Source organism: Vitis vinifera, chromosome 8, assembly GCF_030704535.1.
Source record: "Vitis vinifera cultivar Pinot Noir 40024 chromosome 8, ASM3070453v1".
Classification (NCBI taxonomy): Eukaryota; Viridiplantae; Streptophyta; class Magnoliopsida; order Vitales; family Vitaceae; genus Vitis; species Vitis vinifera.
Genome location: NC_081812.1, coordinates 10,797,836 through 10,820,814, shown reverse-complemented (window position 1 = coordinate 10,820,814; position 22,979 = coordinate 10,797,836). Strand labels below are relative to the sequence as shown.

At 32.5% G+C, this 22,979-nt stretch overlaps 2 protein-coding genes across 2 annotated transcripts; both read left to right on the top strand.

Annotated features, from left to right (window-relative positions):
* The first annotated feature begins 3,110 nt into the window (after positions 1 to 3,110).
* On the top strand, positions 3,111 to 6,351 carry LOC100243128 (probably inactive leucine-rich repeat receptor-like protein kinase IMK2). The gene is made up of 2 exons (XM_002264529.5): positions 3,111 to 5,306; positions 5,495 to 6,351. Exons 1-2 carry the CDS (start codon positions 3,377 to 3,379, stop codon positions 6,112 to 6,114), a joined length of 2,550 nt encoding a protein of 849 aa, XP_002264565.1. The 5' UTR covers positions 3,111 to 3,376; the 3' UTR covers positions 6,115 to 6,351.
* A 54-nt stretch (positions 6,352 to 6,405) lies between these two features.
* Positions 6,406 to 10,046, top strand: LOC100267162 (uncharacterized). The gene is made up of 3 exons (XM_010655083.3): positions 6,406 to 7,509; positions 7,654 to 7,746; positions 9,729 to 10,046. The coding sequence occupies exons 1-2, from the start codon at positions 6,637 to 6,639 to the stop codon at positions 7,699 to 7,701; spliced, it is 921 nt and encodes a 306-aa protein (XP_010653385.1). The 5' UTR covers positions 6,406 to 6,636; the 3' UTR covers positions 7,702 to 7,746; positions 9,729 to 10,046.
* The last annotated feature ends 12,933 nt before the right edge of the window (positions 10,047 to 22,979 follow it).

The window sequence follows — 22,979 nt, the reverse complement described above, 5'->3', positions numbered from 1 at the left end:
ACCCAGGTGGATCCGAATCTGGGCAGGCACTTTTGATCAAAGCTCCTATGAAGTTACCGAAAACACTTCCCACCTCCCACCTCTCTATTATGAAAGTATAAGGAATTGTCCAACCAAAGGGTCTTCTAGGAGTGCAATTTGGGTGAGTTGACCTAATTCAATCATATGTTTAAGTGAATTTTAACAATCATTTTTAATATTTATATTGAGGTTAGGTTAGATTTTTTCACATAAAAACAATTCAAGACTAACCCAACCTTAAATTAACGTTTTTATAATATTTATAATATTTTATATACAATAATATGAATTATTTATTTATTTTGTTACTATCTTAAAACTTTGTCTTATTATTATTTGAATTTTGATATATTTATATAGAAAAATATTTTTATAAGCATTGGATATTAATTTTGAATCCTGCAATCCAACCAAACCAAGTTTAATATGAATTTGATCAATTTGAGTTTAAAAAAAATGAAATGGGATTGAACTTGAGTTGATTGTTTCTTAATTTGGATTATGCTTGGGTTAGTCAATAACTTGATCAACATATCCAAGTGGTGATTGTGGGGGACTCTCTTCCACGTGTCCTTTTTCCAACCCGGACACCTTGACCATCTAGCACGTGCATGCAACCCATCTGGATCATTCTGTTTGGATCACTACTAGTTCTATCTAACACCAGGCAAAATGAGGCCCTTTTCCCCTACAGGACCAGACGATAAGGAGAAATCGGACTCCCCAAATAGATAGGATCGTCCAATCAAGCCTTCAAGACCCATTGACTTGTGTGGTCATTTACACTTGACATATGAACGCTTGATGGGACTTCTTCTAGCCCTCAAATCCATGTCAATTAATTCTTGTATATAACCCTAGACTATCAACAGACTGAAGGGATAAGCGGTAGCATAGTTTTAAGTTTTAAGTCATGACACGTCAGCTGATGACACTTGCCAGACACCCAAAACTGTGATGATTACCCAACCGCCTGTAAGACAATCATCATTACAATAAGAGTCAAAGTGTCTAGTCAGCACTACAATGACACTCTCTTTAGCATTATAAAAACCGTCTAACGAAGCACACATGAGGTACGTGTACACACATATGCCTATCTATTCTCTCTCACAAAGCAACTTGATCTATCCTTGTTTGACTTAGGCTTTGAAGATGTGTACCCAAATCACCCGTTTGAACATCCTTTTGTGTAGGAAATGAGTTCATCCAGACCATTACTGTTGGGTGAATTCTCTGATAAGCACAAAGAAAAGAGAAAAGTTGTATAACTTCCATTAAATCGGATGAATTTGGCTACAGTTGGCTCAAAACCAATTGTAATCCTTGTCCTATTTGTTTTGTACACTTTGAGACCTGCGAAGCACAATGGATAGTCAAGGACCACCATAGTTTTTCTCGTTGTAATTGATTCAATAGGATCCACCGCCTCAAAACTAAAACGGTAGAACATCATACGTTGACCTATCCCATTGTCAAGGGATATTCTCAATTGTGAGTAGACTCGAGATTGTTATGATCAAGACAAGACCTCACCAGAGATGTCAGAATTGGTTGTTACTAGGCTCTCTTCTTGTAGGCGAGTCCAACATGAGTCAATTTCAACTATAAATGTATGCTTTAAAATAATAATAAAAAATCTAAGCTTAAGAATATATTATTATTTTAATAAAGATAAATATGTGAAAATATAAATTAATTAATATCTTAAAAATAAAATAAATTAAATATCTTAAATTAATAAATTATATAATTTTATATTTTAGAGTTCATATAATTTTATTATTTTAAGATTATTAATTTATTGATAAATAAAATATTTATTTATTATTATATATATCAATTTATCTTTATTGAAGTAATATTATATATTTAAGTTTAAATATATAAATTTTAATTATTAAAATATATTTTTAATTTTAATAATAATTTATAATTTAATATTTTTAATTAAATTTTAAAATAAAAAAAATCAACTCAAACCTCAATTGTCAATTAAGGTTTTAGTTAAAAAATGAAGCCTCAATTAACAACTGAGACTTCAATTAAAAAATGAAACCTCCGTTGACAACTGAGGCTTCAATTCAACTTCAATTTTGAAAAAAAAAAAAAATTATTTTTTGTGTATAAAACAAATGCAACGTCTGATTTAGAAGCACAGATATACCATCACTTAATAACATATTGAGGTGGGTTTGGGTCAGGCCCAGGGCAGACCTGGGTCCAAGGACCCGAATTAAACCGTCGTTAGGTGCAATCAAAAGAAGAGTGAACTTGGGTTGAGTGTAACATGGTTCTTAATGACTTAAAAGTTAAAACTGATAAAACTGTACAAGAAAAAGTGAAAGTAAATGCAAATTGATTTTTACTTGAAGAGTTTAAAATGATGATGTTTTGAGAAATTCCAGCTCTCACGGCACGCTTGACCAAAATTAATAATAATTAAGGATGTTTATTTTAGTAACATATGTTTACACGCATTCATCATGGTCTCTCATACCGTACGCTCATGCCACTGCCCATATCATTTTGACTGACGATATTAAAAAAGTTCATCAAACGCTGTCTTCATATGTAACTTCCTAAGATGACAATTCATATGCTGAAAATTATGAAAATGTTATGGGTAACTCCTTGTACCATATTTGATTCATTAACGCTTCTTAATATAATGCCAAAAAATAACTTTTTTTATACCATTAAAAATAACTGAGGCAAGGACACATAAAAAATAACTTCCTCCATCCCATCCCTCTTCTGATTAATGGCCGTACGTAAGCAACGGTTGATCACAATATTTTGAGTAAATACAGTTCAAGGTCTCTAAAGCGGGGACAAGCAACTTGCCTGCGGTAATTATCCACTCTGGATACGAGGTAAATCTCTAGCTGTGGTAGTAAATTGATTTGATGGGGCGGAGGCCGTTAGTGTCCTGGTCAACTTTCCAACGGCAACCAGAGACTTTTAGTCAATTTTGTAATTTAGGGCATGTGGGTGCCCCACGAAATATAGCCGTTGCATTAAGTCTCCAACGAACAGAAAGACCTTAGTTACAACCAACCCTACATAAAACTAGCCGTTAGGATCAACTAAAATGAAGTTTCCCCATCCATCCTCCTGCCTTAACAAGATTCCCTCTGCTCACTCACTCACTTCCCTCACATGCTGTATCAGAGCTCCCACCCATCCCTTTCTCTCCTCCTTATTTACCGTTTAGTTCTTCTTTCTTCTTCAATAAACTCTCTTTCCCAAATCTGGAGATAGCATCACACACACCACTTTAAGGAAAGGGGGAGAAGAGAGACTTCCAACTCTGCTCTTCCCTAATTCTATTTCTATACTTGTTTTGGGGTTAATGGGAGATCCCTTTCAGTTTATGGTGGAAGAGATGGGTGATTTGTGCCTGATTTCCGATAATAAGAAAAAGAAATGGAAGAGCCATCCGCGTGACAAATTCAAGTCCTTCCTCTTCAACCACCTGTTCTTGTTGGTTCAGGTGCTGCTTCTCACCTTTCCACTTGTTTCGGGCCATCCATGGGATGGGGTGGTGGTGACTCAAGCAGATTATCAGGCACTCAAAGCCTTAAAACATGAATTCGTTGATTTGAAAGGCGTTTTGAGTACCTGGAATGACAGCGGTTTGGAAGCTTGTTCTGGTGGGTGGATAGGAATCAAGTGTGCTCGGGGACAGGTTATTGCCATTCAACTTCCATGGAAGGGATTGGGGGGCCGAATCTCTGAGAAGATAGGTCAGCTGCAAGCACTCCGGAGGATTAGTCTCCATGACAATCTTCTTGTTGGCCCTGTCCCTACGTCGCTCGGGTTCCTTCCCAACCTTAGAGGTGTTTATCTCTTCAATAACAGGCTTTCAGGTTCAGTCCCGCCTTCTATTGGCTACTGCCTTCTTCTTCAGACCCTTGATGTCAGTAACAATCTGCTCACTGGGACTATTCCGCCTAGTCTGGCGAACTCCACCAAATTATACAGACTCAATCTGAGCTTCAACTCATTCTTTGGGTCAATCCCGGTTAGTCTCACTCAATCCCACTCTCTTATTTTCCTTGCCCTTCAACATAACAACCTCTCTGGTTCCATTCCAAATACTTGGGGTGGAACAGGGAAGAATGTTTATCAACTTCAGACCTTGACTCTTGATCAAAATCGTATCTCGGGAGATATTCCTATTTCTCTGAGTAAATTGGGAAAGCTTGAAGGGATTTCTCTGAGTCATAACCAGATTGATGGGATCATACCTGATGAATTAGGAAGTCTCTCTAGGCTCCAAGTGCTAGATTTGTCCAACAATTCCATTCATGGAAGCTTGCCTGCTAGCCTTTCCAACCTCTCCTCTCTAGCTTTGTTGAATCTTGAGGGCAATCGCCTCAATGGCAATATCCCAGAAGCCATGGACAGGTTGCAAAATCTGTCGGTATTCAACCTGAAGAATAATCAATTCGAAGGCCAAATCCCTGCAACTATTGGGAACATCTCTGGCCTCACGCAAATTGAATTATCTGGAAATCAACTCATTGGAGCAATTCCGGATTCACTAGCCAACCTTCCCAATCTCAGCGATTTCAGTGTTGCTTACAACAATCTCTCCGGTTCTGTTCCATCCCTCCTCTCCCAAAAGTTCAATTCAAGCTCTTTTGTAGGGAACCTACAGCTATGCGGGTACAGCATTTCCACCCCATGTCCTCCTCCACCTCAAATTCTTTCACCTCCACCAAAACAATATCACCGCCGCAGACTAAGTACCAAGGACATAATTCTCATAGCAGCAGGCGCTCTACTAGTAATTCTGCTTCTACTATGCTGTATTTTGCTTTGTTGTTTGATGAGGAAAAAGGCTGCTACAAAAGCAAAAGGTGGTAAAACAGCAGGCGGCTCTGCCACAGGGGGAGGCGAGAAGGCAGTTCCAGCAGTTGGGACTGAAGCTGAATCTGGTGGTGGTGGTGAAACTGGTGGAAAACTAGTCCATTTTGATGGGCCATTTGTGTTCACAGCCGATGATCTGCTGTGCGCAACAGCAGAGATAATGGGGAAGAGCACTTATGGGACTTCATACAAGGCAACACTGGAAGATGGTAACCAAGTTGCAGTTAAGAGGTTAAGGGAGAAGATTGCAAAAGGCCATAAGGAGTTTGAGACTGAGGTTGCTGCTCTCGGAAAGATCAGACACCCAAATCTCTTAGCTCTCAGAGCTTATTACATGGGACCCAAAGGAGAGAAGCTCCTTGTCTTTGATTACATGCCTAAAGGGAGTCTTTCATCCTTCCTTCACGGTAAGTTGGTTCAACCCAACTCTTAAATTTTATACACAAATTGTGAGTCATTTAGAATTTAGGGAAAAAGTTGCAAAGAAAGAAGTCATGAATAAGAAGACACTTTATTTAGTAGTCGTGATTCTCATGAACGCATATGAACTGACTGATTAGTCTAACAACATGTGTGTACATCTTTATATATGCAGCTCGTGGGCCTGAAACCGTGATCAGTTGGCCAACAAGGATGAACATAGCCATGGGCATCACGCGTGGCCTTTGCTACCTCCATGCTCAAGAGAACATAACACATGGGCATCTCACTTCGAGCAACATACTACTTGATGAGCAAACCAATGCTCATATTGCGGACTACGGCCTGTCCAGGCTTATGACAACTGCAGCCAACACCAATGTTTTTGCCACTGCAGGAGCACTAGGCTACCGAGCACCAGAGCTTTCAAAGATAAAGAAGGCCAATACCAAGAGTGATGTCTACAGCCTTGGGGTAATCATATTGGAACTCTTAACAGGGAAGTCTCCAGGTGAGGAAATGGATGGAGGGGTGGATTTACCCCAGTGGGTAGCATCAATCGTAAAGGAGGAGTGGACAAATGAAGTATTCGACTTGGAGCTGATGAGAGATGCATCAACCACAGGTGATGAGTTGCTTAACACATTGAAATTAGGTCTGCACTGCGTTGACCCTTCGCCTGCTGCACGCCCGGACGTTCAACAAGTTCTCCAGCAACTGGAAGAGATTAAGCCAGAGCTGGGAGCCACTTCTGTTGATGATGGAACCAAAGTCCCCCCCTTGACAAACGAATAAGAATAAATGGTTGGGTTGGTTGGATAGTGTTGAAATTCATTCTTTAATTCTTGGGATTTAATTTTGGTAGTTGCTTTATTGTCTGTGTGTAAATACAAGTCTATATGTTTTTGTCTGGCGTAAGTATTCTTTTTTGATCATGGAAAGTAATAATTCTGGGTTCATGTTGAACAGTTATGAAATTCTGTAGCTTCTTTTACTTGGGTTATATAATGAAGATTATTGAATTTTCCTTCATTTGTGTCATTGGCTCATTGCATGATAATCTGAAGCACCCATGATGCGGTGGAAATCACAATTGCAGAACAAATGTAGTAACACAATAAAATGTGACAGGTCTCTAGTTCTCGAATTTAGGGTAGCAAAACAAAAATTAGGTTCAATAAAAGGGACGGCTTTGGCAGCAAGTACAATTTCAGAAAAGAAGTGGTAATTTACTAATTTAGCTCAAAATTTGTGGTTCGCTCCAGCCTCCGTTTCCTCTCTCTTGTCTTCTCGCGTTCTCACAATCGCAGTTGTGACATGGACGACCTTCCACTGCAGAAAATACAAATATCGGGGCCAACCCTAGCCTCCATGATCCAACGCTTCTCCACCGCTCTTGGCGACGTGGACGGTCTCCTGTTCGGCCACGTCTCCCACATCGCTCCCTCCTCCCTCTCCGACGACGACCCGCTGGGCTCCTCCTCCGATCCCTCCACCTTCGTCGCTACCGTCTCCGGATTCCTCTGCTCCGGAACCATCGACAGTTTCTACGACTCCTCCGGCCAAGTCAACGTTCTCGCCCTTCGCCGCCTCCTAGCCGACCGCGTCCCCCTTCGCTCCCTCATTGGTTGGTTCTCCGGCCGCCGCCGATCCCCCCTCCGCCCTTCCCTTCGGGAGTCCTCCGTCACCGCCTGTCTCTCCACCAAAGCTCAATTCTCTTTCCCAATCGAAAACTCCCTCTCCAATTTCAGACCTTCTCTCTTCCTCCTATTCGCCTCGCCATTGTCGGATCAAGTCATTCACACGCATGAGTACAAAGCGTACCAGTACTGCCTCTCTTCTCAGACTCTCGAGCCCAAATCAATCGACATCGTCAACATTGGACCCGCATTCCGCGGCCATTACGGTTCGTTTAGCCCTAGTTCTCCCTTCCCTTCGTTGGCCTGTGATTTGAGGGGTTCGCCAATGGCGGAGGACGACACCGATGCGACGCGAGTCTCCAAGGCTCAGGCTCAGCGCGAATTGGATACTTGCGCGGAGGGTGTCCAGATTGGGAGTCTACGTCGGTTGATGGGCTCTGAAGCCACGAATTATACAGCCGGATTGGAGGATTTGTACGAGAAGATGCTAGCCAAGCTGGACAGCTTGGCTCGCCTTGTGGAGAAGACTTCAGCCAAGGTTCATGAGCAGGTAAAGTCTACTAGTTAAATGAAAGAATTTTGTTGAATTGAGCCTTTTTTTCCCCTACATTATGAAGTTTCTAATTGGTTTTCATTTGAATCGTTTGCGTCCTTCTTTCAAATGAAAATGGTACATTTTTGGGGCTTTTGACAGGAAAGTCACAATGTGAAGTTAAGGTACAAAGTTGCTGGCTATGATTGACTGCTTGAGACTTGACCAAGATTTTTTTTTTTTGGGTTATATCTGGTATGTTTTTGTTTCTTTTATTAAGCTTCACTGACTGAAGCATTTGTAATCAGTATCTGGGTGTTGCCTATTGTACTGGTGTTTTCTTTTATATAATTTCCATATGATTTTTGTTATTGCTCTTGTTTTTATGGAAAGATAACAAAGTTTAAATTCAATGAGGTATTGTTGGCAACTGTTAAGAGCTCTTCTGTGTTGAGTTTACATATATGATTCTTCCTTTCTCTTTCTATGGAAACTTGCTTTCAACCATTTCTTCCTTTTCCTGCTTGATATCAGTATAGCTGAGGGCATGCTTTCCTAAATTATTATTTGATGTCATCTTCTTATTTTTGTACCTGGACCCCAAGTTAGAAACTCAACACTTCAAGATGTGAAACCCCAAAACTTAGCACACTTTAACCATAGCTATGCTCCTTAGCTCCACACAGGCACAGAGAAAAAGGCTGCAGTGACCTGTGGCATTACAAGGATCAATATGGTTTTTCAGTTTTATTGTGCCATTGTTCTGTGAAACATTGAAAGGTCTTGGTTAGACTTTATTAAAATATATCCCCTACAATAGTTCTTCTACCGTGCACAAAATGTATATCTATTTCTGGTTTCCAGATGCATCCACTTTTTATTTCTCATGTTTTTTATTCTTCCTATAGCTGTGATATCCTATCAGCTGGGTTAATTAGTGTGCCTGCAATCATGTTGACTTAGCTAAGGTCCTAACACCTAGGCCAATGATTTCATGTTTTATGTTAGTTTGTCTTCTTAGTCATGAAATTCAGCTCTAGAGAATCCTCACTTTCTTTCCTTGATGTTGGCAACTTTTCACTACCACCTGATTGGAGCCTCTTCATGAAGTCATGGATCCAATTGCTGTACTCTGTTATGACTTCTCAATATCCTCTTTGGCTTTGTCAAGAGCCAAATTCAGGAGAAACACATGATGTAGAACAAGAGCTCCTTATTGATTTTCTCTTCTTTCTCAATCTCTTTTTCATAGTTGGTTTGTTTTCCACCCAAATCTAGTTTCCAACTGAGCTGCCAGCACTACATATTTCTTGTTGATGCAGTCAAGATGTTTTACTTGCTTCCATGTTTTAATTGTCCATATGGCTATATTAATGCCATTTAATCCATATGCTTGAGGTTTGCACTATGCTTGTATGATTTCTTGCTTGTGTTGGAAAGATGAGTTCTTCAAGGATCAATCCAGTCCTTATCTGGTCAGTCTGAATTAACTGTTTTGTTAAACACTAGTATAAAGAAAAATACAAATATATGATAAGTGCATAAACAAGGATTACAATTTTCTGATGAACCTTTTCTCATAAAAAATGTGCACAATAAGTAGCTTACATCACAAAACAAAGTTACATATAAGTTTTCATTTCAAATTATAAGGAAGGGGAAAAATAAATAAATATGATTGTAAAGAGAATGCAAAATCCAACAAATAAATGAACTGCTCTTTGTATCGGTTACTATTTATATACTTACCTGATTCTTATATTTTGGGCACTTATGCATTTGAATTTGTTTGGTCAACTTAACTAGAAAGAAGTATTAGTGCTTTGATGTCATGAGCATTGCCCATTTGACAGTGTCAAGAATTAAATGAGATGCAATCACTAATGATAAGAATTGCTCATATCAGTTAGCTTGCATTTGAAATCTCTGTCTCAAAGTGTCTATTAAAAAAAAAAAAAAAAAAAAAAAAAATCTGTCTCAAAGTATTGTTGGAACTCAATAATACTCTGTTGGAAGAAAGCCCATTGCCAATTTCCCTGCTTGTATGTATGAACTCTAAAAGTTGCACATATATATGTGTATAGAGTAGGAACTAGGATAACGTATAGAAACTTACAGTTGATGATAAGTTAAATTGTTTGTATAGCAAAAATGGAAACTAGACGCTGTATAATTCACTACCTCCACATTTCTCTCTTCCGCAGTCTTATTTTCTTGGTTTTCATATGGAATTACAGAAAACAGGACGATGACCCATCAAATCTTGCTGTTGACCATTGTAAAAATATCCAATGAGCATGGAATTACATTTGATTATTCATGCTGTTCTATCTTTTGGTGGCTTTTGAGCTGATCATGGAACTGCTACTGCTAGTTCTTGGGGTTGGAATTCTTTTGGTTATTTAAATGATAGGGATGGGTTGATGCTGCCTTCTGTTTTGGGTATATGCACACTAGGTAACTTATCCCTTAATGTGTATTCTTGTATTTTGCCTCGTTATATTTCTGCTTCCCACCCATGGTCACATATATGCATCTTTTCTGAAGTTCATCTAGGTTTTTTGTCAACTCAACAGTGCCTACTTTTTCGTATCCACGGGTGTGTTCCCAACAGTTAGCATGAAGCTAACAAACTGCTTGGTTTTTGTAAGGTTCGTGGCCCTATATTTTCTATAGGTGTAATTGAGTTTCGCTAAGGTTACGTTTGGTTGATGGGATAAGATAGAATAAAATATGTATATCCTGAGATATTATATCCCATAGAATAAAATATGTATATCATGGGATATTATATCTCATTAAATAGGAAATGCATATTTTAGGATATGACTTCCAATAGGATATGATATGAACATGATATTCTAAGTAGCATATCCAATGGAATATGTTATGTTATATTATGTTTATATTTAATTAATGAAATGAATAAAAAAAATATGGAATATAGATTATTTTTAATGTTTAAAATAAAAATTATATCATATTATAATATTTTCTATTTAAAAAAAAAATTCTCTTATATTTAACAATATTCATGATTAGAATATTTAAACTTTATAAATAAAAATTTTATGTTATGTTATTCAATATATAAAAATAATTTATATATTATATATTAATATTATGTTATAAATATTTTTTTGTTTTTCTTTTTTAACCATAAATTTAAGTTATAATAATAATAAAATTATTTTACAAAATGAGTATATAAAAAGATAAAAAAGTGATAAAAATAAAATAAATTTATGATACATGAAATATGCGTATGTCATATTCTAGCATGAGATTAACATATCTCATGTAAAAGGGATAAAATAAAAAAAATAAAAAAATAAAAATGGATAATATATTCCACTACATATCCTATTCAATGTTTGGTCAAACATAGGTTGAGATATCTTAACATGTGATTAATATATATCATGTAGAGGGGATAAAAAAAAAGGAAGAATTATGTTTTGGGGGTAGATGGGCTCCCAAATTAACAAAAGGTCCATGTAACTCTTCAAATTGAGCCCAAGACCCAATGAAAGTATTGAAATTGAGTTGAAGGATATCATCCTTCAGTATTTCCAAAAATGCCCTTTGTTGATTTTGAGAAAAAAAATTAATATTTTTGAAAAATACTTTTATTTAATTTAATATTTTTTATTTAATTTAATATTTTTTAAAAATACTTTTATGTAATTTAATATTTTTTAAAATACTTTTATTTAATTTAATATTTTTTAAAAATAAATTTATTTAATTTAATGTTTTTTAAAAATAAATTTATTTAATTTAATATTTAAAAAAATATTTAATTTAATAATTTTTTAAATACTTTAATTTAATTTAATATTTTTGAAAAAAAAATTATTTGATTTAATATTTTTAAAAACTACTTTTATTTAATTCAGTATTTTTGAAAAAAAATTATTAAAAAAATTTATTTAACTTAATTTTATAAAATATTTTATGTGTTCTTAAAGGGTATATTTGTCCGTTACTATTTCATATCCTCCAACTCAATTTGAAGAGTTATATGGACCTTTTGTTAATTTGGGGACCCATCTACCTCCAAAAGATAATTCTCCAAAAAAAAAATGGATAATATGTTCCACTACATATCTTATTCAATGTTTGGTTAAACATAAGATGAGAAATCTTTACATGAGATTAACATATTTCATATAGAGGGGATACAAAAAAAAAAAGATAATATATATCTCTACTTATCTTATCCAATGTTTAGTTGAACATAGAATTAGATAAAAGTGATGAAATAACTTGTCATATTCCATCACCAATCAAACATGAGATATGATACAATATCTCATCTCTTATCTTATCTCATGTCATATCCGATTAACCAAATATGGACTAAGGGTATGTTTGGTTAATAGGATATGATATGTATATCTTAAGATACCATATCCCATTAAATATAAAATTTATATCTTTTGAATATGATATCCTTAGAATATATATCTTATAGATATAATATTTTAAAATAATATATCCAATGAGATATGTTATGTTATATTATGTTTATATTTAATTTATGAAATTCATAAAAAATTATATGAAATATATAATATTTTCAATGTTTAAAATAAAAATTATATCACATTTGAATATTTTTTATTTTAAAAAATAAAATGTCTCTTATGCTTAATAATATTTATAATTAAAATATTTAAACTCTATAATAATTTTATATTATGTTATTTAATATATAAAAATAATTTATATGTCAAACATTAGTATTACTTTATAAATATTTTTTTTAGTTTTTCTTTTTTTAACCATAAATGTAATTTATAATAAAAAAAAAACTTTATTTTGCAAAATGAGCATATAAAAAAATAAAAAATTAATAAAAAAATAATTTTATGATACATGAGAGAGATGCATATCTCATACCAAAGAAAAATATAGTACTAAATTCTTTTTTATGTTATTTTATGTCTATTGGTGTTCCAAAAGTGCCTTTTCGAAATCTTGAAGAGGTGCAATTAGATCCATTGCGGCAAAAATGCCTTTTTGAAATCTTGAAGAGGTGCAATTAGATCCATTGCGGCTTATAGTGCCTGTTCACCCAAGAAAGATTGATTGAATTATCAACAATTTGGATCGTGAAATGCAATTAGCTCCATTTTATTTTTGGTAGTTATCTTAGTATGGGATTAGCATATCTTATATCTTATTAAGAAGGGATAAAAAAAATATGGATAACATATTTCATCATTTATCTGATTTCATGTTTGGTTGAATATAAGATAAGTAATGAGATATTCATTTTTTCATCTCATATTATATTCGGTCAACCAAACATCGGATTTGTTTGAAAATGTCAAGAATAACTAAACATGGGTCATCCTATCTCATGTTACATGTTATATAACAAGTAGATTTGTTTGGAAATGCCATGAATTTGGGTGGTTGGTCAGGCAGCCACGTATCAGGGATACTCGATCACAAATTTTGCCTCCTTGCCATATGATAGTCCAGTTGCACTGCCACCACCCTATGGCTTTGAGAATGGAGCCCAAGTGAGGTCCTCCAAAGTTTGCATTTGCAACTTTTTTGGTCTACTCACTTTCTCTCTGGTTCATGTCAAGTGTTCCAGTAGCCACTGACATCTGGCTATGCAGCAGGGCTGCAAGTTAGCTGGGTTTGATTCAGTGCACCCTAATTTGAGTTGGCCTTAACAATAAAATATCAATACTCCTCGATTTGCCTCTTTAACATACTAAAGCTGGTACAAATTTAATAATATTTTGTCACCGGTATTTTTTGAAAAGAAATATTTGAAGGGAATAACATCTAATTTTGTTTATTTTTTTAAAGGTTTAATTTTATTCACCTTCCAAAGTTTTGAACTAAATAAGCGTATTTATTGATTTAAACTTTCATCAAAATTTTCTTATATTATTTTTACTCATCTTTTCTGAAGAGGTATTTAATAAATTTTTAAATATGTAGGATCAAGTATTTGCAAGAACTCTTATGACCAATGTCAGTCTTAAAATAATCACAATGCTTTTATTTTCTCATTTCATTTTCACTCTTATCTCACTTATGTTATATATATATATTTTTCTCAATATAAATTCGAAAAAAAAAAAAACGAAAAGAAAAGGGCCTAAAGGGTGAGAGGGACCTGGCCATGGTCGTCCACCATTTCTAACTGCAACTTGTGGACAGCAACAGTCACGACAATTAACGGCATGTTTGGGAAATGTCTTTCAAAAATAATTATGAAGAATGGTTTTTTTCGAATAATTTAACAATTTTTTTATGTTTCCAAGAAAAAATTGAAAACTGAATTCTAAAAAAAATAAAAAACATGTTTGAATAAGTTAATAAAAACAGTTTTATAAAATAAGTAATTCAATTTTATAAAATAAGTAAAATGAAAAAATTTGTTTGGAAGTTGTTTTTTTAAATGTTGTATTTTCTTCCATTAACTTGATATATATAATTTTTAGATTTACATTTCATTAAAATTAAAATAATTGTATCCATTTTTAAAATTATTTGCACCATTTTTAAGTTTCTTTAAAAAATCTTTACTTTATAAAATTTCTAATTATATTTTATTTTAATATTTTTATTAGTTCATATGATAAACTCATTAATCATTTGAAAGTTGAATTTTGAAAAATATTGTTTTGTCGATAAGAGAAGTCGATGAAACCTCATTGTCGATGGAGGAATCTAATGTCTCTCACTATAGTAGCAGTAATATTGTCATCAAACTGTTGCACTGCACTCGTCGATTGTTGTAGGGTTAGTGATGTAATGCCCAAATCTTGAAGAGGTTTTTTTAGATAATCTTTATTTTGGTTGTTTGTTCTAATTTGAAAGTAATAAAAATGAAGCCTTTGAGATTTGTTGGTAATATGTTGGATGTTCACAATGCAGAGAATAAGGCATTTAGAACAAGAACGATCCCTTTTCTTTGTTATTTGAATAGCAAAAAAAACTTCAAAAAACATCTTTAAATTATTTTATGAAAATAAGGGTTTTAAGAACATGAAAAACAACATAAACAAAAAAGACTTCCTTACCAAACGTGTTTTGTAATATTTTATGTTCTTGAAAACATAAAACAATTCTAGGAAACACTTCCCAAATAGGCCCCAAGGCTGATGGAATTTGGGCCCCAAGGCTGATGGCTATGACTTTCACGACAACTAAGGTTGATGACCATGACTTCTTCTTCTCTTGAATTTGAATGGGAAAGAAGACTCTTATTCTTCTTTTGTTTTTGTTCTTTGTTTTATATTTTTAAAATTTGAATGGGAAAAAAGATTCTTCTTCTTCTTCTTTTGTTTTTATTCTTTATTTTTTATTTTTAAAATTAGAATAAGAAAGAAAATTCTTCTTTTGAATTTAAATGAAAAAGAAAATTGGATGGATGTCAAAGGATAAAATATGGAAAAAAAGTGAAGAAGATAAATGGGAAAGGAGAAGAAGATTCTTCTTCTTCTTTTGAATTTGAATAGGAAAGAATATTCTTTTCTTTTCTTTTCTTTTCTTTTGAATTTGAATGGAAAAAAAAAAAAAAAAGATTGGATGGATGTTAAAGGATAAAATGAAATGGGAAATGGGAAAAAGATTTTTCTTTTTTTTTTCTTTTGAATTTGAACAGGAAAAAATATATTTTTTTTTTGAATTGAAAAAAAGGATTGGATAAATGTTAAAGGATAAAATGAAATGGGAAAGGAGAAGATTCTTCTTCTTCTTCTTCTTCTTTTGAATTTGAATAGGAAAAAAAAAAAGACCGGATGGATGTTAAAGGATAAAATGAAATGGGAAATGGGAAAAATATTTTTCTTTTTTTTTTCTTTTGAATTTGAACAGGTAAAAATATTTTTTTTTTTAATTGAAAAAAAGGATTGGATAAATGTTAAAGGATAAAATGAAATGGGAAAGGCGAAGAAGATGGGAAGGCAAAAGTAAAAAAAGTTAAGGTTAAGGTTGTGGAGTATCTGAGCGTTTGTGATTTTAAAAAGAAAAAAATAAATAAATCTTGTTGGAAAGTGATGTTAATCAAGGTTCTCATTTAGTTATGTGTGTTTTCACCCAAGGAGGCAAAACCATGGGCCTTATTTAGCAACTATTTTTTTAAACTAGTTTTCTATTTTTTAGAACAAAAAAACATGAAAACATGTTCATGTTGGGATTGATCTCCTAAAAGCAAGAGATAATATAATAAAGATTGACTTAATTGTCATCTTACTATTCCTTTGATATATTGACATTGATTTGAGTATTTGTCCAATATTTTTTACATTGTACACGATTTAGGTACATTAGGAGTTGTACAGAAGATACAAGTCATGGGTTTCTTGTAAATAGATAAGTTATCTATAGTCGGTTCATGGATTTGGGCAATCTAATAAAGACTATAGTGCACCACCTCTTAATTAGAGGGATGACTTATCTTAGCCATCAAGTTGAGTTTCTCATGGTGTGTACACTAGTGCATGTAATGCACACTGGACATGACCTACGATGAATCATGGTATAAGGTTATTGAGTTTATTCCAAAATTAATAGGAAGCTTTGACTTATGAGTGAGATCCTAAAGTGGTCATATATCTCTATGAATTGGGTCACTATTGATAGAGATTAGTGACAACAGGTATTCTCATGGATTGAGACAATGTGTCTCATTAGGTGATCCAAATGACACGTGATCATGAAACATATAGTCACAACAATTCCTTTAGTGCAATTTAACATATGTTTATCAGAGGTAGGGTATGTCAGTTGATCACATGATAAGCAAGATTTGTAACTTATGGATTTGAGAGGAATCTTGATAAGTGATAATACTGTGGTGTTAGATTACGGATACCGATTCATGGGGAGTCTACTTGCAATGGACAATAAGTCACAGACCTAAGTTTTGTCTCGTTGTTATTTACATAGGGTATTGAAGTGTAGCTGATTTTCTTTAGTGAAATGTTGAAAACCTCAAAATCCAATTTTGAGGAAGCTAATTGTCACGGACTTAGTCTTTTCCTAAGCTCGGAGACACTTAGACAAGTCAAGACACTTGATCTTGCTAAGTCAGCCTTACTCCCAATGCTTAGCTTGCTAAGCTAAGATGTTCACAACTCGAAAGCTTTAGGAGACGTAGTAAGCGACGCTTAAAGAATTGAAACTTTTATTGCTCAAATGAAGCTTTACAAGTGCTTTTGGGGACTCACTTGCTTGGTTGGTTAGGTTTTTGGGTGGTGCGTTGGCCAAATGAGGACCTCACCTATTTATAGGCACCAATGGAACTCTCTGGAACCTTGGAGGGTTCCTTACAAATCAAGAAGATTCTAGAATACCCTACACAATTCTATGTACAAACCTATGTACAAGAATATACAAGAGATTTCTAAAATTATCTAGAAAGTCTTGGACTCCTCTCATGCCTTTCACTATAGTGTAGAGATGTGTGGACATCTCTAGGCATCTCTAGAACCTTCCACACTCTTCCTACCAATGGCTTAGTGTAAATTGCTCCAAGAGTCTCTAGAAGCTTCATAGGCTCTATATAAACCTATAGGGAGGTTCATTTGAAGCATCCTGTGACATAATACTCTTATGGGTCCTAGTGATCTTCGCTCTAAGCTCATATACCATGATGACACGGCTTATGAGAGTTGGATTGACTCTAGGTTCACTCTTATGCATAAGGGCGTTTTGATAATTACGTAAGGTTGTATAGGGAATAGTGAATAAAGTATTTGAGCTTGGTTAATTGATTAATTAGATAACCTTATGTAATTAATTAATCAATTAAGACCCAATTTAGGATAGATTGAGTTACCTAAACCTTGGTGAGTTCAACTCACTTAAGCCCGGTAAGGAAACCTTATAAATACTCTTTTATGGGGTTAGAGTTTCCTTCTGACTTTAGTTAGTCGTCTTCTACCTCCAAAGAGAGAGAAAGTCAAGGTTTCCACTCTTCTAAAGCTCATACTTTAAAGTGCCAAGATTATGGTTTGAGTCATCCAGTAAAAGATGTTGAGTGCATGAGACCTTTAAACTATTCAAACATGTTCTTTATCGTGAGGAATTTATCTAGGAATATACAGATCCAGGTATGGGTACTATATCTCTAAATTTATAGTTAATAATGGTTTTTAATGTCATTTTACCCTGCTATGATAGATTTAAATATGCCTAGAGATATATGCATGCACCTTACAAGATTCAAGGCATGAGAACGAAGAAATTCAGGATTTCTAATAGTTTAACAATAAAATAATAATAATAATATGTTTTTAGAAAACATCTTTTAGTTATTTCTGCTTACTTTTTTAGGATTACTATAAAAATAATAATTATATAGATATAGAGAATGATTAATAATAAAGCTCTACAAATAAAAATTATTTTTAAAACATATTTAAAAACATAAAAAACATGTTAACAACATTTCGGATTTTCAAACAAATTTTTATTTAATAAAACATTAGTAAACAATTAAAAAAATTATTATTAAAATCTATTTTTTTTAAATAAAACTCTAAAAATAAAAATTATTTTTAAAACATATTTAAAAACATAAAAAAAAAAAAAATATGTTAAAAACATTTCGGATTTTCAAACAAAATTTTATTTTACAAAATATTAGACAATAATTTAAAAAAAATATTATTAAAATCTATTTTGTAAAACTATTTTCTAAAACAAAACCATGATATTTGGTTTCTATACAATACATGGTCACATCAACTATTGGAGTTATAAAGAAGACAAAACCATGGTTCTTCCTTTCATTATTCATTTCTTTACCTTTTTGGTTTTCCTATGATAAATCTTTGAACATTGTAGGTGGAAGTCACCTTAAATGCCACTTGATCTTTTTTCTTTCTATTTTATTTATGTTATTATTTTAAAAAATTAAAATTTTAAAAATACGTTTGAAATAAAATAATAATAATAATAATAATAATAATAATAATAGAGATTTAAAATTTTAAAAATTTAATAATAGAAATTTAAAAATTAAGATTAAAGAATTGAGAGTAGATGATTAGAAAACAAAAATTAAACTAAATTATAATTTGAGGTTAAAAAATTATAAATTTAAAAGAACTTTTAATAATGGGTTTGAATCTCCAATAGAAATGATTTAGAAAATGCTAGTAGTTACTAGAACAAATCATACTATCATTTATTTTATATAACAGTAAATAGAAACAACCTTATAATGAGTCTTATGAGAAAGATAATTTTTTCCAAAATCAAACAAGCAATGTAGCGGGAAATTTTTTATTTTTATTTTTATTTTTATTGTTTTATAGCTTACATTTTTCCTCTTTTCATAGTCATAACTAACATAATGAATCTAATATCTTTAATAGGTATAATAACCATTGTTTTAAAAACCGGACCGGACCAGCCGATTTGACCGTTGGCCGGTCACCAATCTAGTCCGGTTCGGCCATTTGAGCTGGGAGAGCCTTTGAACCGGCGTCGGATCGCCAGAACGACGGTTAGACTAGTGAACCGAATGACTCGACTAGCTTCGGGTGAATCGAATGGTTCACCTCCCCCCATCAAATCAAAATATTAAAAACTGAGATTTATAGATACAACAGAAGGTAAAAACAAACAAAAAAACAGATAAAAACTAGACAGATTATAGGTTTTAAAGTTTGTTGAAATTGTTACCGACGACAACACCGGGTAGAAGGGAGCCAAGATCGGCCATGTTGAAGTTCTCCTTACTGTTGCTCATGGAGACTTTATAGAGATTGGGAAGAAAGCCTAAAAACCAAAACCCTAGAAGAGAGCCTTGTTGTGGCCAATAGGAAAGTTGATTTAGGATGAGAGTTAGGTTGTGTTTGTTTTTTTACTTAATTCTAAATAGGACCTTAATGCTTAATAGTGTTAAATATTAGGTTGTTTGTTTTTGTAGTATTTTATTTCTATTAAGTATTAAAAAGTAAAAAAAAAAAATCAATATGTTATTTTTTCTATTTAGAAAAAACTACACATTTTGGCTTTTTCTATTTAGTAAAAAGTTTATAATAAGTCATGAAAAAATAGAAAAACAAACAACATAAATTCTAAAACTAAATTGCTTTAAGAAAAAAGCTAAAAAAACAAACACCACCTTAGGGTTTGGAGACTCGCTTCAAATCTTCTCCCTCTCTTTATAAGCCTCACACATTTCGCCTATTTATTGTGGTTGTTCCATTGTAAGGCCGCGTTTGGCACTTTCTCCTATTTCTAACATTCTTATTTTACTCTTACTTTTCCTTTTTTAAATGACATTTTTTTCTATAATCTTAATTTCTTAAACACGAATGGGTTGAAGTTTTCCCCATTAGGATTGGGATTTCAGATTTTAAATAAAAGTTAAATAAAAATTATAATTTAAGTCAAACTCATCTATTAAATACCCAATCCATTTCAATTCCAACTCCAACTCAAGACGCAATGCACAATCAATTTTCCACCATAATTTTTTTTTAAATAGTTTCCTAATAAATAAAATAATTATTTTAAAAATCATAAGATATAAACAAACTACATAATAAAAACAAAACATGTTTAAAAATCATTAGTTATTAATTAAACATTAACAACAGTCTATAAATTTGATTCCAACATTCATAAATGTTTTAGTAATTAGACAAAAATAATAAATCTACTAGTTCAATATAATTAAAAATATTCTATTTTTGTTTTTAATAATATAAATTGTTAAATACAATTCTTCTCAACCCCTCACAATGTCCCCACCCCTTTCCGTTTCCGATGCCCCTACCCAGATTTTTGACATTTCCCGATGCCCCCAAAACCCTTCCTTCTTAAGGAAGATACGAGATTTTCATTTTCCTACCTTTTTGGCTACCCTTTCCAAATTTAATTTTTTTTTTTTACTCCATCAACATTATTATTTATTTTATTTTATATTTATTATTTTGTTACTTCATGATTTTTAAAACTTGTGATTTTAATTTAAATGAATGAAAAGATTACAATTTTAAATAATTTTATGATTATAAAATAAGTTTTTGATTTAAAATTTAAAATTTAAAATCAAAATTCTGATTTTAATTTTAATTTCTAATTTGAAACTAATTTTATGATTTTTCAAATAAAATTTTAATTTTTAAATAAAATATAAATTATTATTATTATTATTATTATTATTATTAATTTTAATAATATATAAATTATATATTTATGACGTCACCGATTCGACGACGATTCGACCACCAGTCCGACTAGTAAACCGGTAACTTTTCTGATTCAATGACAGACCCGATTCTAAAAACATTGATAATAACAATGTTATTATGAACTATTTAAGAATAAATTTAAAAATAAAAATTTAAAAATAATAACATTGAAATTTTAAAATTAGGAACCAAAAGATGAGATTAGAAAGAACACACACATGCAATGACCTCCTATATTTATGTGTCCATATTCAAGATTGGAAATGGGATTAGCTTCATAAATGAGATTAAGGTAAAAGTACACTAGAGCGACAACATTGGATGATGATGAAATGTAATGCTTAAATCGACACAAATAGATGTGTAAAACTAGGCTCATATGATACTAATCCTAATAAAATTAGGATTTTACAAAGTTTTGGTCTTAGTTGACTTTCAATAAAAATTTTAATATGAAATTACATTTTAAAAATATGGCTTTGGTATTTAAAATAAATATTAAGGGCATAATATTTTTCTAAAATTGCATTTAAAAAATGTGGCTTTTAGATATTAGGATTTTAACTATACTAACCTAAGGTAATCACTGTAAAGGGAGGGAATAGGATGATGACCACCTTTTACAAATTTAAACTTAGAGAGGAAGTGACAATTGGAAGTAATAATATAAAAAATATAATGGAAAAAATTGCATAGAAAGTAAAGAGAGTAGGTATGAGAAATTGCAAGTACTAACTTTTATAATGGTTCAGTACAACTCAACCTACATTTATTCTCCTGAGACTCCAATTGGATGAGAATTCCACTAACAAGGCTTCCAATCGGAGCTCACAAAATAACAAATAGAGTTAGAACACATATGACTAAGATGTTTAAACCTAAATCCTCCTCCCAATGTCATCATCATCCTCATCCAATGTATCAATAATAAAAAAGTTTCCACTAATATCAAATCCTCACATTTCATCTAACTTGTCATCTTCATGAGTTGGTGTCAAATTCAAATTCTTCTCTTTGTAGCCTCCACTTTTACCTAGCATAAAGTATAAATTAGGTGCAAATATTACAAGTTCATTAATAAATTTAACCAAATTTATAACTTTTTTTTTTTGTACTTACTTGCAAAGTTATCATGTTTTTTTTATAGGAATGTGAAGAAACTATATATGTTGTCCATTAACGCTTGATTTTTGCATGACATAATTCTAATAGCATCAACGTTAACTAGTTTATTTTCTTCAAGGTAACAAAGATTAAGCAGGAGAAGAGGAGTTTCTTTACAATCCATTCATCATTTGAATCAATCCCCTCTATCAAAATTGGATCAACATTTTGTTTTGTTGTGTTTTTTTTTTTAGACTTCGCTTTCTCAATCTAATGTTATACCTCACATACACTAGAGTATTTGACCTCTTATGTCCAAGTTCATTTCTCTTTTTTGTATGAATCTATAAATAATAAAAGAAATAAATTTATATGTTAACATTAAATCAAAGTTCTTTAATATTAGAAATTTAGAATATCGATATATGTACTAAAAATAGAAATATTATTGATTCAAAAGTACTCTAATTTCTTTCACATCTTGAAACACTACATGTGAAGCTAAGGACTCCAACAAACTTCCGTAACTCTGATGTTGATTCTCCAAAACATATCCACCAACTTGTAGGACTTCTTAATTTTCAAGAATCAATTGTAATGCGACTTCCAAATTCACCCCTTACTTGATCATATGAGTCTAATTAAATGTCAAACTTTTAAACATTCATGCCAATCCAACATCTGATCCATGCATTCAAGTAATCCCTTCATCACTTTATCCATATTAGAGAACTTATCTTTATAGTATAAGTGAAGGTTAAGATAATAACTTGTTGCATGTAAAGATCAATGAAGGTGTGAAGTCCATCTTGCATATATATATTTTTTTCCATATTGGGTCATATTTTCTCTCTATGCCCCCACAATTACATGAAATCTTGTCCTTGGCTAAGTCCATAAACTCATAAATATAACTCATGGTTGGCTTCTCTATTAACACTAATTAAAGGAATAATGGTTTTTATACCAAAAAACAACACGAGGCCAAAAATTTGAATTAAACAACACTCTACTTCAAGCTTTTACACCTTCAACCTTTTTTACCTATGCACTTGAACACTACTTTTCAAATAAGAACATTGTTATAAGAACTTGTCTTTGCTTATAAAGACTTAGGAAAGTAAGAAATACATTAGCAAACTATGTAAGGGCTTGAGAGTGAAGTCGTGTAAGTAGTGATAATTGGTGAAGTGA

What these genes read in the sequence shown, in the direction of transcription:
- LOC100243128 (XM_002264529.5), top strand. Translation starts at nt 3,377, where the DNA reads ATGGGAGATCCCTTTCAGTTTATGGTGGAAGAGATGGGTGATTTGTGC. An exon ending in TCTTTCATCCTTCCTTCACG is followed by an intron (nt 5,307 to 5,494) that starts GTAAGTTGGTTC and finishes TTATATATGCAG; the next exon opens with CTCGTGGGCCTGAAACCGTG.
- LOC100267162 (XM_010655083.3), top strand. Translation starts at nt 6,637, where the DNA reads ATGGACGACCTTCCACTGCAGAAAATACAAATATCGGGGCCAACCCTA. An exon ending in CAGCCAAGGTTCATGAGCAG is followed by an intron (nt 7,510 to 7,653) that starts GTAAAGTCTACT and finishes GGCTTTTGACAG; the next exon opens with GAAAGTCACAATGTGAAGTT.